At 34.2% G+C, this 19095-nt stretch overlaps 1 protein-coding gene across 3 annotated transcripts in view; it reads left to right on the top strand.

Annotated features, from left to right (window-relative positions):
- LOC128220689 (uncharacterized) overlaps positions 1-17754 on the top strand; it is a 30505-nt gene extending 12751 nt beyond the window's left edge. The window contains exons 1-5 of one of the 3 annotated variants that reach the window (XM_052929183.1): positions 5287-5407; positions 13315-14111; positions 14252-14929; positions 15727-15768; positions 15955-17754. In XM_052929183.1, the coding sequence (XP_052785143.1) occupies positions 13458-14111; positions 14252-14929; positions 15727-15768; positions 15955-16668 (2088 nt within the window). In that variant the 5' untranslated portion in view covers positions 5287-5407; positions 13315-13457 and the 3' untranslated portion in view covers positions 16669-17754. Of the gene's footprint in view, positions 1-5286; positions 5408-9346; positions 9476-13314; positions 14112-14251; positions 14930-15726; positions 15769-15954 lie in introns of those variants that run through there. The other 2 variants (XM_052929180.1, XM_052929182.1) reach the window with 2 other exon arrangements.
- Positions 17755-19095: the final 1341 nt, after the last annotated feature.

The following is a 19095-nucleotide window of genomic DNA, read 5'->3' as shown; positions in this document are numbered from 1 at the left end:
CGTTAATGTGGAAATAATTTCTAATGTGATAAAAGGCAAGGGTCCAACAGTGGTTAATATTAAAGTGTTACCTTTAAAAAGAAATCCATACAATTGTCTCCTAAAATTAGTTTTATTCGCCAATAATGATGTGGATCTTGTGCTTGATTCTTTTGGCAAAGCTATGTTTTATGTCACTCCTGGCCTAAGCGGACTTAGACGTGAACGCTCCCGTACACCACCTGTGACGAAGGGCCCAACATACGAACTTCCTCCTCGATTTAAACGCTTGGTAGATAGCCTTGCTATGAACAACCACGAACAGAGGTCTTTGGCAAAAGATATGAACTTGCGTAATAAATGTCAAGCTGCTCAGTGGATTAGATCATTGTTTTACTATAATAGTAGAAGTGTATATTAAATTGTTAAACATCTACCAATGCGTAGCTGCAGTTTAAATATTGTGGCATTGAATATTACTGGCTTATTTTCAAACGTGTCATATTTAAGTGACTTACTTCATGAAGGCTATATTGATATAATTGGAATATGTGAACACTGGCTATACCCGCATAAGATGCATTTTCTCAAGTCTGTATCTAGTGATTACAGTTTTCATGCTGTATGTGATAAGGACCTGAATATAAACAGGGCAGGGGTAGGAGAAGGCGGGGTATCACTGATGTGGAATAAGAAATTCGATGATTTAGTTACTGATGATTAGTATTGATGATAACCACATTGCGGGAATACAGTTGCAACTTTGCTCGAATCAGCACATATATCATATATATAAAGTATATCTACCAAGAGTTAACCATACAATCAATGTTTTTATTAAGTATATTGATAAGCTGTTTGACTTATATTATAGCTATTGCCATACAGGAATTCCATTTTTTATGGGTGATTTCAATGCAAAAGTTAATACACAATCCATGTCTTCTAAAGATAAGTCAAATTCTTAAACGATGTATGTGCTATTAATCTGTTAAATGACTGTTGTGGGCAGCTGGATACGTTTGTGTCCTATGATAACAATTATTATTCCACCTTAGATTATGTATGCATGCCGTTTGAATTTTGCGATATGATTATGCATTGTGAAATTTCAAGTGATTGTTGTTTTAATGTTTCAAAACATAGTATTATGTTGTATGAACGTAAATTTTAAAAATGAATGTGCTTCAGACAAGAGAAGTACCTATAGCACTGGTTTAAACTGGAAAACAGTGAATGATGCGAATACTAAACTGGATCAAACCATGCCGTTAAACGACGATGAATTTACCAATGGTAATCACTTACCAATGGTAATCCTTGGATAAACAGCACATATACGATAGATACAAGCGTATTTGTGACACTGTAATCAAAGGTGCAAATAGTTCATTCCCCAAGTGACGTTTTAAAAGGTTTTTGAAACCGTACTGGTAAGAGACTCTGACGAGAGAACACAGGTCAATTTGAGACGCTTGCGAACTGTGTTGTCGTGCGGGAAGCTCAAGAGTGCCGACCGATGTTATGTTCATTGCATACAAGAGCGCCAAACGTACATTCCGTCTTGCACAGAGACGGTGTATCGAGGAATATCTAGCTACCATAGACAACACCCTAGAACATATGGCAAAGACTGATCCAGACAGATTTTGGAAAACGGTCATTTCTATAAAAAAGTTATCAATTCCGAATTGCGGGACAGGAATTAACTTTAATGGAATGACGTACCGGGACAGGAACAATCTAGTTCGGGAGTGGCACTTATATTTCTAAGATTTTTTATTTCCCATCAAAATCTCAGGATTTTGACGGAAACGATTGATGATTGGAAGGAGCATGTATCACGAAATGTCCAAAATACATTTGACAATAGAAAACCTGACCCAGATGCTTTTGTGTCGAAAAAGGGAGTTGACGGTGCGATTCATACGTTACCAAAAGTGTAAGGCAGGCGAAAAAGAAGGGATTTAATATGAACACCTTATCTATGGAAGGTCAATCATCGCTCCAGTTTTGGCTGGGTTTATGAAGATAGGTGGGATAACTATTATGCATAATGGAGGCAATAAGAGAAAAGACTATCCCAACAACTATCGAGCCATCTCTCTATGTCGTCAGTTATTTTAAAGGTTTTGAAATAATTATTTTGCAACGATGCAAGGACTTACAAACATTGACAACCTACAGAGTGGTTTTCAGGAACAGTTCGGGTGTTTGATGTCATCTTTTGTGCTACGTGAAAGCCTATTTTTCGCCCGGAAACATTCCTCAACTGTATATCTTTGTTTTCTGAATTGGGGGCAAGCTTTTGACCGCGTCTGGCACGATTCTACAAACCTCTGCAAACCACCATGGATCATACAACACTCTTTGCAGTAAAAGAGATATTTACTGATGTTCAAAGTCATGTTAGATTTAAGGGTTTATAGTCTGAAAACTTCGACGTCCTGCAAGGAAATCTTCAAGACCGAAAAACTTCACCGATAATGTACCTTGTCTTTATCGACAGACTTATAAAGGAGTTGCGTGATAGTGGTTGTGGGCTGTGCATTTATTATATTTCCATATGATCACCAACGGTAGCCGATGATATGGTGTTGTTGTCTCTATCTATGGACACTATGATGAGCATTTGTTGTAATTACTCCCGAAAATGGATATTGTTATACAATGCAAATAAATATTCTGTCTTAATATTCAATCACCGTTTATATCAATGTTATATATTCCATCTGGACAATGATCTTATCAGTGAATGTAATGCGTATACACATTTAGGAATAATTTGCAACTCAAATTTGTCATCGACAAGCTCCATAAAAGCTGCCTTTATCAAGCTTCGCGGCACGTACCTCAATATCTGCAACAGTGGAATCCATCCGAAGTCGAGAGTGTCGTACTCCCTAAATATCTGTATGGGTACTTTTACTCAAAATCAGACATACAAAAGCTCGAAACAGCTCATAGGTATTGCATTAAACATATGCAGAAAAGAAAGCTGAACACAAGTAACAATTTTGCATTTAGTGCACTAATGATTCACCCTATTGAAGTGTTTATAGACTATAGAAAACTTACATTTTTGGGCCACGGCAAAATATTTGGCTAAGGAAATATTTAACCATAGACTTGTCAAGTATTTCCATCTCACAGCGTCAGATTAAGTTGTGAAAGACAATGGCAAGTATACTTACTTGAATGCATATAGTATAGTATCATTTTGGCATTAGTATCATTATATAATTAATAAGTATAATAATATAGATTTAAACAATAGTTCAAATGATCCCCTTGATACGTTGAGTTATACATATACGTAAAATAGTGCATTCAGTCAGTAACTAGTATCTTAAACTATGTTTTATTGTAATGAAAATCACAATTTCACATAAAAGTACAAATAATTGCAAAACTACAATTGCGGTTTAGGATGTTTACTCAGTCCGGATCAAGATATGAAGAACGATTAAGTGTTCAAGGACTTGTATTTAATCATACAGAAAAAAAAGGACTTGCAAAACAACTGAACGAAAACTAGGTCATCATGCAGACGATGCACTGAATATATTTATTTAAGTACATTTGCATGAAAAAATAGCCTGTGATTAACGGTTATCAATTGAAAAGTACTCTACTATATTCAAATGTTTTATTTTCAATGCATGATTACTTCATTTGCACGCTAAACCAGACTGATTTAAATAAGGTTTTTGGTATTAGTAGGTATAAATGGAATCATTACAAACACGGCCTTATGTTATGTACAAAACGCAATACACTCATGATTTTACATTCACCGCATCGGAATAAAGACTATGGAAAATACATTTGAAATTGTTCAGGTATTGCACTATCAAATCATGCTTTATGTTTTACTGATTCATTTGTCATTTTCAGCAAAATGTAGATAAACCTTAAGTGGTTTAGCCGGGCTTGTCTGCGTTGATATATATTTGAAACAAAATAAATAATGATTCTGTCTTACCATTTTTAAACCTTTGTTTACTTGGATATATGAACATTGCCTTCATCTCAAATGGTTATTGTTTGTTGAAGAAATAAAACGCAATATTGGTTGAGGACGTTTTGACAATTTGTCGTAGGTAATGTGAGTTGGGGTATTTGAGTCATTACATTTCTATTTTCTGCTTAATCATCAAGAATTATCTATTCCCCTCGGCTTCATCAACATTTTTTATTCTTTGGCTTGCTTCCTAATTCACATTTACTTTGCAATCATGACATATTTAAATAAAGTTGTCTTAATCCGGGCTGATAAAAAGAATTGTATAACACGTCCCCTTTTGTAACACCGGCGCATCATTTCTTTTAACATGGCATGTCAGAAATAGATCTGATGATATGTGGTTTCGATGTACGGTACTTAAGTATGGCCTATGGCCTAAACATGAAATAGCTGCATGAACAATTTACAACCAAAAGATTGTCGGACTACTATTCATAACTTGAAGGTACATACCAGTATAGCAAGAGAAAATAGAATAATTGTCAACGTTGAAAATCAAAAGTAAAAGAGAGTGAATATGTACCATAACGTTGTAATAAATGCAGAAATACATCATAGCCTATTGTTAAAATAGATGATCATGCCAACCATAAAGACCTCCAGACTCAATACAATTTCCAAACGCATGAATAGAGAATAGAAAGTAAGTGTTAAATACAGATCAAGGTAATTAGTCAAGTCTTAGATAATACAATGTGCGAGTCTTGGCGTGCATAAACTTAATCCATATTTAGCGCAAACCTATGTATCCTGCCTTTTCTCCAATATTCAAAAAATAACGAAAACTCACTCGTTAAGTACTTTTAGGATATTAGGAAGTGCACCACCGCGGAGAAATATAACCAGTAGATACAATCAACATTTAGATAAATGCATTTACTCATTTTTGAATTTTTACCTTATAACTGCTTGTTTCTTTTTCGATTTATCATAATTTGCATGGTTACTTAAGGCATTGCTTGAATTATTATGGAAATGCTAGTTTGTTATTAACATAATCATTATCTGTTAAATTGTTTAAGTTCATTCAATGGGCTTTTATTTTACTATTTGTGCATAAAAGCTATGGAAAGTTAATAATGCAGCTATGTCATAAAAAGCCTTGCTTCATTTTTTGGGGGATAATATTTCATTTTCACATTCACATCCTGCTCTTTGCAGTCTTTGCCGTGTTTATATTTTAAATGGCCATATCCCATATTCAATCCGCCTTTCACAAACAACGTTTAAACTTGAAACCTTATTACATCAAACCTTATCTCATTAGCGTTCCCTACCCAGTTTGTCGTTCATAAATTTATCCAGTGTGATTCAAATTCTTTATTACCTGTATTAATGCTGATTAAAGTTGAGTTTTAGTTATGACTTCATATAATTCTTGAAGAAAACTGGATTTTTAAGGTAAATGATAATTTTAATATGAATAGTTATGCATATTTTTATTGTTATTTCATCAGTTAAGACTAGTTTTTTGTGAATATCATTTAAACAAACTGTTAAAAAAAATTAATTCAATGTAAACCATTATTGTAATTGTTCAATATAGCCATTGGTCTAGTCTTTTCGTAAAGTCATAGTGTACTTGATATTATCGAAGTTTAAAAGATATCGTCCAAGGTCAACAGCTTAAAGGGGCTGTCTCAAGTATGACAAAATAGCCAAAAAAAGAAAATTGTCGAAAACTGACATAAACTTGGCATCGATGTATACAATGCAGTGAATCTTACTAACTGAAGTACCAAATAGTTTACAATTTATTTAAGCTTAGCAGTTATTTCGTAATTTTTCCATTAATTTTTTTATACTGGGTATGTCTACCAGGTAAAATTCATTCCTTATGCGTGATTGAATAGTCGGTGTTATCACGTGATATTACCGAGGTAGGTATAATATCTTAATTATGTCACGCGATTAGACCAAGCCTTTGTAGCTGAATGAGAACGACGCTGGACTACAATTTTGGCGACACGGGTTCGAACCCGGTCTCCGACACATTTTGGTACTTTTTTACAATTATGATATCAAAGCGTAACACATTCAATTAGATAATTGTCCTGAAATTCGTTACAGAAAAAAACTTTTTTTAGTGCCAATACGTGGGACAGCCCCTTTAAGGCTGAATGAAATGCTGACTAGAGCACAGTTAAATTACCTTGTTAACAAAACAATCATATATTAAAACGGTTTGGCTTAGCTCATTTCTCCGTCATGGAAATGTTTTATTGTCAAGTCCCGTTAATGGATGTAGCCATTTAGATCCCGTTATAAGTATAATGTTATGTTGAAAGTATCACAATATGCCATTAAAATATCATATGGATTTAAAAAGCGTTTGCTTGGTTAACTTCAATTTGTTGTCAATTTGGATGTATATTATGACGCTTATCCGGAGCTCGATAAGGGATAAGAGTTCGGTTTCTGCAAAGTAGTTAAGTAGTGAGAAAATGTAAGTGGTTTTGATGCGAGGGCCTGCGGACTGAGTTTAAGGCAGTCTGCGTTTGGTTAAGAGTTGAGAGTCTGTTTTGCTCTCGCATAATAAAACAAGAACATTAAATACGGATGAACAGCTCAGGACATGAATTGGTTCGAGACAGCTTAACATAAATGCATTAGTGTCTTAACAAATTAAGTAAACAAGATTTTATATGAATTATTATACATGAGCGAAATTAATGGGCAAGTCAATATTTTCATATAAAAAGACATATACATATGAATAAACATAAAACATAATGCAAGGTAAAAAGGTGGATTCTAGAGTAATATATTCAACGACCCACTTTAGAGTTAATGTCCAATATGTTTTGATTCTCCAGAGGAAATTTTAAACATACACATACTAAAGTACGCAGAGCGAATGAACTCCCTCATTCCACACAACTATTAAACTGTACGATTGAAGCAGTCGGTGTTTTTCCTTCTTCGGAGAGTCGATTTCTAAGGGTCATTTTTATTACATTACCTTTCAAAAAACTAAATTACTAATCAGAAATTAGTATTGATAAAAAAATTCGACTGTTTTTAAATGTCGGAATCAAATGTGTCCGTTGAAAATTTATCCTTTGAGGTCAATTATTAACGGAGACAAAATGTAATCAGTCCTTCTGGCGTTTTGCGAAGCTTATTTTTCTTATGCGGTGTTCAGCCGGTGGTGCTGGTGTTTGGCGGACGAAAGTCACACACAGAACAAAGCTTGAGGCTTCAATTTAGTATCATGTACATGTTGTACAAGTTTTTACCTCCAGCAACCCATAACCAGCATCATCCGCAATCTTGATTACCAATTACCTGATACTATGGTGACCATTGAGGTCGATTTCTGATTTTATTAGAGAAATACTCTTCATTACTTCCCTGAGTACATGATTAGTAAGGAGAGGTCGTCATAACGAACCTGCTGTCTGTTTTGATGTGATGTGAATGTAACCACAAACATTAACATTCTCTCATTAATCTTGATTTACCATTACTTAATATAATGGTGATCGTTCAGATCGATTAATTACAAACTAGAGAAATATCTTTGATTTCCTCTGGAAACATCATAACTTAGGAAAGGTCGTTATAACTCACTGTCAGTGTCGGTCACAAGCGGGATGATAATGTATCTACAAACCTTTATATAATCTTACTTATTTCTTTAATTTTTAAAATTTGTTAAAGTTTGTTTGCAAAACCCGATTAAGGATTTACTGTTATATGATTTTCTATCGATGTCGCTTTTGTTTTCGTATAAGAAAATAAGCGCGACATCATGACATATAAGCTAACAGTAAGCGTCGTGTAACAAATTTGTTTTAATCATGATTTATTAGCAAAATGAACATTTATAAGAATCGTTGAAATATGTTTCGCTGGTTTATTCTTAAGATTTTAAGAAACCGCAACAATCCCCAAATCGGAAGGATTCATGACATTAAAATATTTTCCTTCTAACTACATATGGATAAACCCAAAGTGGATGTGTTGAGAGAATAGAGGAGAAAGGAACATAAAGCAAGTTAACACCTGGGGGTGCTTAATATTACACATGTGCTTAGGGCTTCGAACAAAACATACGTAAGCCTTCTACCTTTATACGGAGTTTCGTCCGTCTTGCGATGAGCAAAATATGTGTAATTGCCACAAAGGTCGGCTCGGTGATTGTCCACAAAAGTGAAGGAGCCTGTGCCTGTTGAATGTCAATATGGTGTTCGTCTTTGTGGTGCATACGGTACATTTGGAGTTTGAAGTCTTTAATTAAAATGATATGACAAGTGTGGGATTTAGGGTCTGCAACCGCTTTATTATTATGGGGTGTTCGTTGTGCGCGTGCACAAAATATTACTCAAAATTCATTATCATTATCCTAACTTTAAAAGAAAATCCCACTTTTAACAAGTCATCTAGTCTACTGGTACAGATATGTTTCAATGAAGTCTTATTCTTTTTAAAAATGAAATCAATGGGTCTCTTCTTTGATTGAAATATACTATGGTAAATGGAAAATTTTAGTCATTTCATTGCTATTTTGCACAAGCTTAAGGGCATGTGGTTTTTGATATCAGGTTCAAAATACGGCATTGCTCGTCAATTGCAAAACACTAAAAATCTTCTTACGGGGCTTGATGACAAGTGTTATCATGATCGCATAATGTTAATACTACATAAACAAGCTCAGTAGCCAAAATTGTTACCATAACCCCGGTTTAATGGCACAGGGTAAACGCCAAACAGACATAAAACACAAAAAAAAAAACACAAAAAAAACAAGGAACATGGACCAACAGCACAAACCTCTACTAGGCATCACAGTTATATATACAGCCATATGTATTATATATAAAAACTAGGTATGCTATCAAGGATTGATAGGTACCGCTTTGGAACGGTTAGTTAAATGTAAATTTACTTGGGGTTTAAACCAATTTACGTGCACAAAGTTCACTCTTATCCCAACAATCCTCAGTAATAAAACAAATAATAATAAACTAATAGGAACAGTATTTCAATGATTAGAAGTCCCAACTCCATCTGCAGACGGAGGAATACAATTCCGAGAACCGAATGCAAAAACTTTTCGAAGAGTCGATGCAGTCATTGTTTGAAACTATGAGCATCCCAACCAGAGTTTGCTTTAGCAAATAAAAGGTTTAAAACTGTGTGATTATAGAGTTTCATAATAAAAAAGGCATCATTGTACTAAAACTGGGAACATATAAAGAAAACATTATTAAAAATAATATATATCTAAGCTAATCTGTTCTTCAAAATAACATTGAGTTTTCAGCTGACATCTCATTTAACATGAGATTCGGTGAATTTATGATTTTTCTTTTACTTCGTTACTTCCTCAATCGTGTAAACCCGAAGCAAAACATTCCTCTATAACATGTGGTTTAAATAAATCAAACTGGGCGTTAAAGGAAAGATATAAGACATAGTGAAACTAATGCATGAAAAAGTTAAATCAAGGATGAATATAAAACAGTTAAGTGATAATTTATCATGTATTCACATGTATCTTTGTCTCTGCTCTTATTGTTTATGTACATGTATTTAAATGATATAGAAGAACATCTTATGTTAATTATATTTGAAGGTGTCGAATTAGATATTAGAAAATTTTACTATTATTGTATGCTGATTGTTATTTTATCAGAATCTGAAAGTGAGTCACAAAGTGGTCTATTATTGCTAGAAGATTATTGTTATAGATGAAAACTTAATGTAAATATAAATAAAACAAAGGTAATGTTGTTGTTTTTTTCAAACAATCTGCATCATTATGCGAAATATAAGATGATATGATTTAAATATAGATATAAGATTTTTTTCAAAAGTATGAGTTGAAATTTGTGAATAAATTAACCTAGAAATAGTATTCACCACTGGTGGTTCATTTAGTACAACGTTTGCCACTTTTTCAGGACACACTATGAAGACTTTGTACAAGCTTAATTCACACTATAAATTCAAATAAATTTCCTAGTATAACAATCACCCATCATGTATCTCTGTTTAGTAAACTAGTATATCATTTTTTTTAAACTATGGTTGTGAAGTATGGGGTAAACAAGAAAGCATTAACTCACAAACAGTTCATTTAAAATTTAGTAAAGAAATACTGGGTGTAAGATCTCAAACTCGGAACACCACAACTATCACGAGTATCAATATCAACGCACCGTACCGATGGTATGATATTTATTTGAAATCAGAATGATTCTTAAAGTGGGTTGTAGTTATGACTCCATACAACCCTTTGAAGGATAATGGAATCATAAGGTTTGTGATACGTTTAATTCTAATGCAATCTATTGTGTTTGTTTCATTAGTGCTTAAGCCTATTTTTTGTAAATACATTTTAAAGAAACAGTTACAATATTTATTCAATATACAAATTCATATTCAATTGTTGAATATTGACTCTGATAGTCTAGGAGTTTGGCTTTCTTGTATGGTATTCATCTTTGAAGGAGTAATTTACGAATTTTGTAATGAACCCACCGATGCGTGACAACCTTTCGGACTGATATGATCAGGAGTCCTGGTGGGATATGCCCTGAAAGTACTGTTTAAAAAATCAGGAAGAAGATTGTCCTGGTGAAATGAAGCCCTTTACGGACAAAATTACTCTGTGTGTGTGGGTGTGTGTGTGTGTGTGTGTGCGTGCGTGCGTGTGTACGTGCGTGCGTGCGTGCGTGCTAGCGTGTTTGGGCGTGCTAGGGCGTGTGGGCGTGGGCGTGCGTGAGGGTGAAATTGACTAACGGGATTTAATTTAAATATAATTGGAACATAATTTTGTTTAATGAATGAGCTAATATTTCTCCGCAACACTCTGTAACTTTTCCTATCTATAATTATTGGATTGATTACCTTAGGCGTAGGTTATGAAATACAAAGGTCGTTGTTAACAAAACGGAAATCGAACTGTTGAATAAGTCTAATGTTATACAATTGTTTCTACATAGCTCATTGGTTTTGTATACTTTTGTTCATTTACTTTATGCTTTATTTGTGTTTTTCATGTTTATATTGTTAACGGCCAAAGGCGTATAAAATCTGTCTTTTATTACAATACGATACCAAGTTTGTGATCGATGTGATTACTGAGTGTTATTTAATTGTTTCATTGAAATGTAATGATTGTTTTGTTCAATACAATCATACTGTAACGAGAGGAGTTTTGTTAAATCAGTGACGCTGTTGAAGTCGACTTATAGTTATGAACTCATATAAAATTCTGGAAGGAATACTAAATTCACATAGATACATGTACATTTAATTTAAATAGTTGCGCATTATCTGCCATATTATCAATGAACACAACTGTCAGTTTATGCAATTTCTTAGTGAATGCGTACGTGCGTTCAGGGCATATCCCACCAAGGCCCCTGATCATTTCAGTTCGAAAGGATGTCACGCATCGCAATCCATGATTTCATAATAACATTCGTAAATTACTCCTTCAAAGATGAATACCATACAGGAAAGCCAAATGCCTATATGATAACCATCAGTGACTATATTCAACAGTTGAATATACATTTGAATATTGAATACATATTTGTTTGTGTCATGTGTCCTACGTGCGTGTGTGTGTGTGTGCGTGCGTGCGTGCGTGCGTGCGTGCGTGCGTGCGAGCGTGCGTGTGTGTGCGTGTGGATGCTTTGTGTGTGTGGGGGGGGGTGAGGGAGGTGAATGTGTGTGGGGGTATATGGGTGTGTGTGGGGAATAAATTGGAACTCAGTTGTGCTTAAAAGAAGTAGCAAATAAGAATTCTTTTTAAAATGCTACTTACTGGAAATTAAGATTGAGTAAATAAAACAAATAACCATACAATTCCTTTTTCCCTTTTCAATCCATGATAAATATTCAGTATTCAAATATTCAATATTTAAGAGCCTGAGCCATGAAATCCATTTGTTTAAAATATCCTGTTTATGTTTTTGTATGAACTATCCTGGTTTAAATACACTCATAGGTACACTATCATCGCCTGACGTCCCAAGAAGTCATTTTAGGGAATAAGATTATAGAAACAATATGAAAAACAAATCATGGGTAAGACTTGATCATATATGAAAATAATGAAAAGTATAAGGAAATGTGCACAACAAAGTGCATACGTTCAAATCTAATGAAGATCTCAACATCTTGAATTGAATTGTTCATATAATTGTTCCAATAATCAACATTTTAAGCTCGACACATACCAAACCAAGATAGGTTTCGCCATGGAAAGGGCCTCTTTATAAGCAACAGAGGGATGTTTTTAAAATCAAAACACAGTTAAGACTCAAGTTGTCTGAATAATTAAGTTTACCCAATTTGTGTATTTAATTCTGATTATTGTTCAGTGTTGTCTAACAGTTATACGCGTTTTAACTATCACAATAGCCAATATGTAAACAAGACATAACCATTTCAAAATCAAACAGAGAAGAAATAGTATGATGTTATTAATTAGGTGATTTCAAACATGTCGGCCCAGTTATTTGTCCGAGGTCATAGTGTCCGACCTCGACCTCGGACCAATACTGCTGACCTCGGACAAATAACTCGGCAACTATGAAATCACCTAATTAATAAGTGTTTTTATTAATAAACTATTACGTATGCTACGACATTTTGGTTAAACTCTCTTATACTTTACCTTACTATCTAAGCTTACATCGCTTCTTCATTCATGGTTTCTGCTTTACTAGACTGGACTTTGCTGAATTTGACGTACATCCTTTAAACTGACATTGCACAGACTTATGAACAAAGCCGGTTGCACTGTACAGTCTAATGAAACATTCACTTTCGTGATTATTTGGTCAATCGTTTGCCTAAAGTTCAAAATAGTTTTCACACTAAATGATGACATACATGTTAGACATTTGGTATGTTTCATGCGCATGCAAAAACTGATTGTAACTGTAGCTTCGCATTTGCGTGGGGCGTAATGAGATCCATGAATGTGGTAGTAATAGTACAATTGCCTCACTCAATTTACATAAATGTATTTCGTCTACAATACTCACCAAACAACAGCAATGCTATAATAAGCGCTTCAGTGCGAGTGTATGATTTCGAGAGAAACGGATGAAATAACATTTGCGTACCATAATGTCTGATGGCAAGGGCATCGTTAAATTACTTATTTGATAACCCCCGCCTTCTTGTTCTCATTCCGATATAGGAGATAGAGTAAAGACAAACACAAAGCAATACAAAGCAAGGGGTTTACAAACAGAAAAAAAACACAATACAATATTTATATATATATATATAAAAATTGTTCATACTTTATTAAAATGTTTCTTTGTTTTAATTTTCAGAGGTCGTCTTTTAGTTCATAAACCCTTGACATTCTACATGTGAACTGCAACTGAGCTGACACATACAGTTACACAATTATCCAGATATTTGTGATCTTTGCAATATTTTAAGCCTATATGTTTCTTAAATTAACACACCGATAATGAAAGAAGTTAACAGTTTGTTCCTGTTTGCATTGGATCTAAACCATGTTCTACATGATAATGGAAATCACGACATTGCTGCCCATCCATCTTGTCCTATACTCAAGTGTAAAGACTGCCGAGTAACTCTGGTGTGCAAGTGCAGCAACAAAAAATGCAAACTTTTTGAACGTTTCATTTCTGAAATAAGCGTATATGGACATGAATGGCCGGAGTTCGCTTGCAGTGGATGCAAACGAGCTTCAAAAGTGTTATCACTTATTCCAAACTGCCAGCAAGGCTGTTTCGATGGAGTTGAGACAAAAGTAGATCGAGAAGAGTTCGAAATGATACAGAAAAAACATATGCAATTGTTTTCCGAGATTGAGCCTGTTTTGAATTTTGCCAGTGTTACCTGTATGAATTTTGGATACGATAGAGTGGTATCTGTGCTGGCCATGGAAAACATTGAAAACATCTGTAAAACTGTTTTCAGCTTTTGGTTTGTCAGTGGTGTCACTTTTAAGGCTTGCATTGGCTTCTTCGGTTTCGCAAAGGATCTAATTTTGCATATGCATGAACTGAGACATCCATTGGTGACAGTTGCTATAGATGTCTTATCTTCATTCATGCGAACCAATGTTGAACAATTCATAGTCGATCAGAATGAGTGGGTGAGTAAATGTATTGCAAAGTAATGAAATTTTCGCTTCCTTTAATTTGGAACGGAATTATATAGATACATTTCTCAAAGCTGATTTTTAAATTAATAATGAACGAAACAAATAAAAAGAACATGCCTTTTCCATTTTAGAATCAAGTAATAAAAGCCTTTCACAAAACGAAGAATAACATGGCAAACGAGATGACACGTCGATTAGGTGATGTCGACAGAGAATTGGACTCATGTTTAGCTTTAAAGTGCCTTAAATCAAAGGCCTTTAACATTGCGGTTGTTGGAGAGTCAGGCTCGGGAAAATCCTCGTTGATCAATGCCCTTCGTGGAGTGAGGCCAGGTATGGAGGGATCTGCAAGGGTTGGGGTCTCGGAAATGACCATGAAGCGTTCACACTACGATATCCCTTATAACGAGCATATGGTCATATTTGATTTGCCTGGTATTGGATCAGTAAATATGACGGAAAAAATGTATTTGTCAATTGTTGAGTTTGCAGTTTATGACTTTTTCATACTGGTGTCCTCATGCAGGATTACAGGTCGTGATATTTGGTTTGCGCAGCAAATTCGAAAACATGGAAAGGCAGCTTTCTTTGTAAAAACAAAAATAGACATAGACATTGAAAACGAAGAATGCGACCATGGCAAATCAGCAACAGAAACTATGTCAAAACTTCGCAATGAATGTGAAATGGAAATGAAGAACATAGGCCTGTACGACATGGAGATATTTCTTGTTAGCTCAAGAAAAACCAACAAAGCAGAACTTGGAAACCTAAAAGCACATTTGAAATCTGGAACAGACATTGAATATGTAAGTTTTAGATTTTTATTGTTTAAAATTGTTTAGTTAATGGCACATCAGTACATTTAAAGATGCACTATTATTCAAAAATAAGATTTAACACATTTAATACATTTCTTTTTATATACCAAAAGGGATGAAATAATGTCGAAAACAATATATTTTATGGGGGAAACCGAGTTTAATTTTAAAGAAATGTGCATTAAACACGGTATCGCTACCTTATGAGACCATAGTAGATCGCAGTAAATCTTTTAGCATTCACCAATCATTTAGTATGTTTGTGTTTTCAGCTATTAAATACACGGTTATAATACTGTTAATAGTAATTATCATTTTCCATAAATGCATTATTAGGTAAGTGTTTGAGGGTGTATCACTCATAATTAATGTTTGTTTTACGTGTGTGTGTATTGATTTTGAATAAGAGTGTCTCTTTAACGGCGATGCATTTTAAAGACAGTAGAACAAATGTGTGGTTATAAAAAAAATAATAGTATTAATCAAATACATGTTAGATTTAAAAATATACACTAGCAGAACAAGTACCAATCGTGCTTTTACCAACATGATAAGATATAAATAAGAAAACATGGTGCCCTTTGAGTATCCTTATACCAAGAAATACTATATATGTATATGTGTGTGTTATATTTATAAGTTAAATATATATATATTTTAACTTATTTTAATTCATTTTTTTCGGTCGGTATCCCATCTCTTTTAAGCCTACCACCCAAAATGCTGCTCTAAGTAGAACAAGTTTACAAGTATTACATGTATAAATGAAACATATTTACCTTCAGATGTCAAGAGTAAAGAAACGTCTAGCCTTGATGCAAACGAAGGTAAATGATGAATGGTATAAGTTCAATTTATATAAAAAGTATTATGACAAACGACATTGAAAATATATGTTTTCATTAAGAAAAGTACATTGACTTTGCTCTTAGCTTCAAAAAGGAGTACCGTGTTCACATGAACTGAATATATTTATCATCATCCTTGTTTTTAATAAGAAATTTCATTTTTAGCGCCAAGAAAAAACGAAACGTCAGGATTTGTATATAAAAGTAGCCGAAAGCCTCAAGGCTGTAGAGACGAGTCTGGACAATGAATCACGCAATGTCAAAGTGCTGAAGGTTAGCACCGCAAGCGTTTCTTTAGTGTGTGGTGTAGCATCATCGGCTTGTCTGATTGCTGCACCATTCACTCTTGGAGTATCTCTTATCCCCGGCATCGTTCTAGGAGCAGTAGCTGCGGCATCTGGATTCACAACAGCTGGGTCATCAGTTGTTGAAAAAATTCGCCAGAAAAAGAAGATAGTAAAAATGAAAGCTGCGATTGAAGAGCTTGAAAGTCCATGTGCAGACAGTGACGATGCTACACTCAAGAATATTGACAGCTCTAAGGTAGGAGTTTCTGATGTATTACAAGGGCTGAAAGGAGCAGGAACAGTAACAGGCTCCACTATAGGAATAACACTACGAGGTTTAGAGTCAGGCGCAGTGAGCACGCTGTCAAGTTTTGCAAAGGTTGTTCGCGTAGGCGGTGGAATTATTGGATTAGTCGCTGTTCCATTCGACGTCTACACCATTGTCACAGAAAGTATTGATTTACACAAAGGAAATTATTCTGCAGTAGCACAAGACATAAGGGAAAAAAGAAAGGTCATTGAACGGAAGCTGTATTGTTCTGCTTACAAGAGACGATGTCCGAATTCACATGGCTGTGCGTACATTTATTAAATGTAGTGGTACACAAGAAATGCATACGTACCTTAATTAAGGAACTAGGCCAAATATCAAATGTAGAAGAATACACGACATGCCGTTGTAACGTAATTTTGGCACGAAGCTCAATTGCTGCAAAACTGTTCACTTCAAAGCTAAACTAAATGGTATATATATTCATCGTTGCTGATAATTTACGCTCTTTAGAATAGGCGCAGAGTACCGGAACAATAACACATTATTCCTACGTGCTTTTTTGCGGCCATTTCGTTCGTCCGATGTACTTTTGAGACAACGTGATACTCTCCAGTGTGAAAAACTTATATTGTAAATATCAATACCGTCTTTGTTGCAGCATTGTTATATTCACATTCAAATGAGAGGATATTGTATATTGGTTTGTTTGTTCTTTGAATTACAATATGAAGCAAGTCCACGTTTCACGGAAAACATAAATATATTTTAATTAAATAATTATAAGCATGCTGCATTATCAGTTTGACGGTTTGTTTATATTGATTTCGTATATATTATTTTATATATCAAAGGATATTACATAGAAGTTGTATTGCTTGATTCTATTTCAATTGTGTTGGCGTCCTTGTATGTACAGTGATACTTTCAAAATGAGACTAAATGATAACATACCAATTTAAACCTTGCAAAGGCAAGCTTTGTTGGATAGTTGTCTTTGAATGACTTTACTGTACATTTTTAAACCAAGCCTTGTTGCTCCGCCTTGATGCATTCATTTACATGAGACATTTGTTGAGTACTTGATTTTTTATTATATTACACTTTATTGTTATCAAGTTGATACGTGCCTTGATGGGACTTTTTTGATGAGTGTGTTATCTATTTGTGGTGTTTGCATATGTGAATGGGATGTATATGTCGATGAGGTTAAAACAAACGTGTTGCAATAAACAAAAGCAATTAAGTCACTAAGTACTTTGTCTCTTGCAGCGATTATGGAAATTCTACAGTGTGTCATTATTATGTGTTTCATATTACAGTTTGGCTTTAAGTATTTTGAGGAGTATATGTGTTTATGAAAACTGGTGTGAGTTTGTGCTTTTTCTGATCAGAAATAAAAAAAGGTATTCCATTAGCGTGTTAACGACATTATATCTTTAGTTGTGGGTCATAAAATTATTTAATCCGGACCATACGTAATCTCTGTCTGTCGATAAATGTTCAAATAAAAGGTAACTTAGCAGCAGAAATATATTCTATAAAAGAAACAAGATTATAATCCATTTGAAAAATTATTTGTGTATTTATATTTATACAATTCATTAATTCAATTGGTAATTTGTCAGCATAATTAGGGTATCAGAATATTACTTATATGGAATGACAAATAATATATAAGACAGATGAATATATAGCCAAATCAGACCGCAAGAATGATGTTAAAACGATGAATCAAGGAATAATGGAATACAAGATCAAGAAACAGCAATAACAAACGGTTCACTTCATTTTAAGATCGAAACATGGTATTTAAGGATCGAATCAAATTAAATTTACAGTGATCACATGTCAAATATGTCTGACTCAACCATATTAGTACACTAAACAATTTTTTGAATTTGACTTTCTTCAAAGTCCAATATATTTGAAGATGTTTACGGAAAATCCCATCTACCCTTACTACGAAAATGATTTTTATGGCAACATTTTGGAATTATTTCGTCTTTCTTAGCAATATAGGATTTTCGCTCTTTCGTGAACTATTTCTCTAGATAGTCATGTATTTGAAACAATAACAGACGTTCAGTGTTTCTCCCAAATTTATATTTTCTGTTCTCGCCATTTGTTAATGTACATGTAATTGGATCTTCCGGTTTCTATATCAATTAAATGTTACATCGTGACTCAAAAGTTTTATTTCGTTTACCACGCGTGATTAAAGCCATAAGGCAATAGTGCACCACTGCAGATTTTGAAATCGAAAAAAAAAATGTTTGAATTATTATGACTGTCCATGATCCGTGATTTTTGAAACGTTATATAATGCATGCCATTGGCCTGCGGTTATCAAGCATTTGTTGCAAACATTCGATTGTGGAGATGATTTGTATGTAAACTGTTTGGAAAAATGCCGTAGTCACAAGGTCTTTTATTATTCCAATGTTTAAGTCCTTTGTGATTATTATTGTAATTCCCCTCTTTATGTTTTAATGAATAGTCGTATCAATTGGAGACGAAACCTTCTGTTTATAACTGTAAAAACAAAAGAGTTTGCTACGGTGTTCAGAAGATTCGACATTCGCCCGAAGAGTCGAGACCGGATGGCGACAGGGTTGATCAACACACAAGGGACAAAGTTTGTGATAAAGTTGAGCAATGATGGGTTTAAGGATATCACGAACACAAAACATCTGAGAAACGATACTTTAGTTTTCTTATTGTCTAAATTAGATCCTGGCGACTTCC

The sequence above is a fragment of the Mya arenaria genome, chromosome 15 (genome assembly GCF_026914265.1).
Source record: "Mya arenaria isolate MELC-2E11 chromosome 15, ASM2691426v1".
Taxonomy (NCBI): Eukaryota; Metazoa; Mollusca; class Bivalvia; order Myida; family Myidae; genus Mya; species Mya arenaria.
Note: the sequence above shows the minus strand (reverse complement) of the source record. Positions and strands in the feature narration are given on the sequence as shown.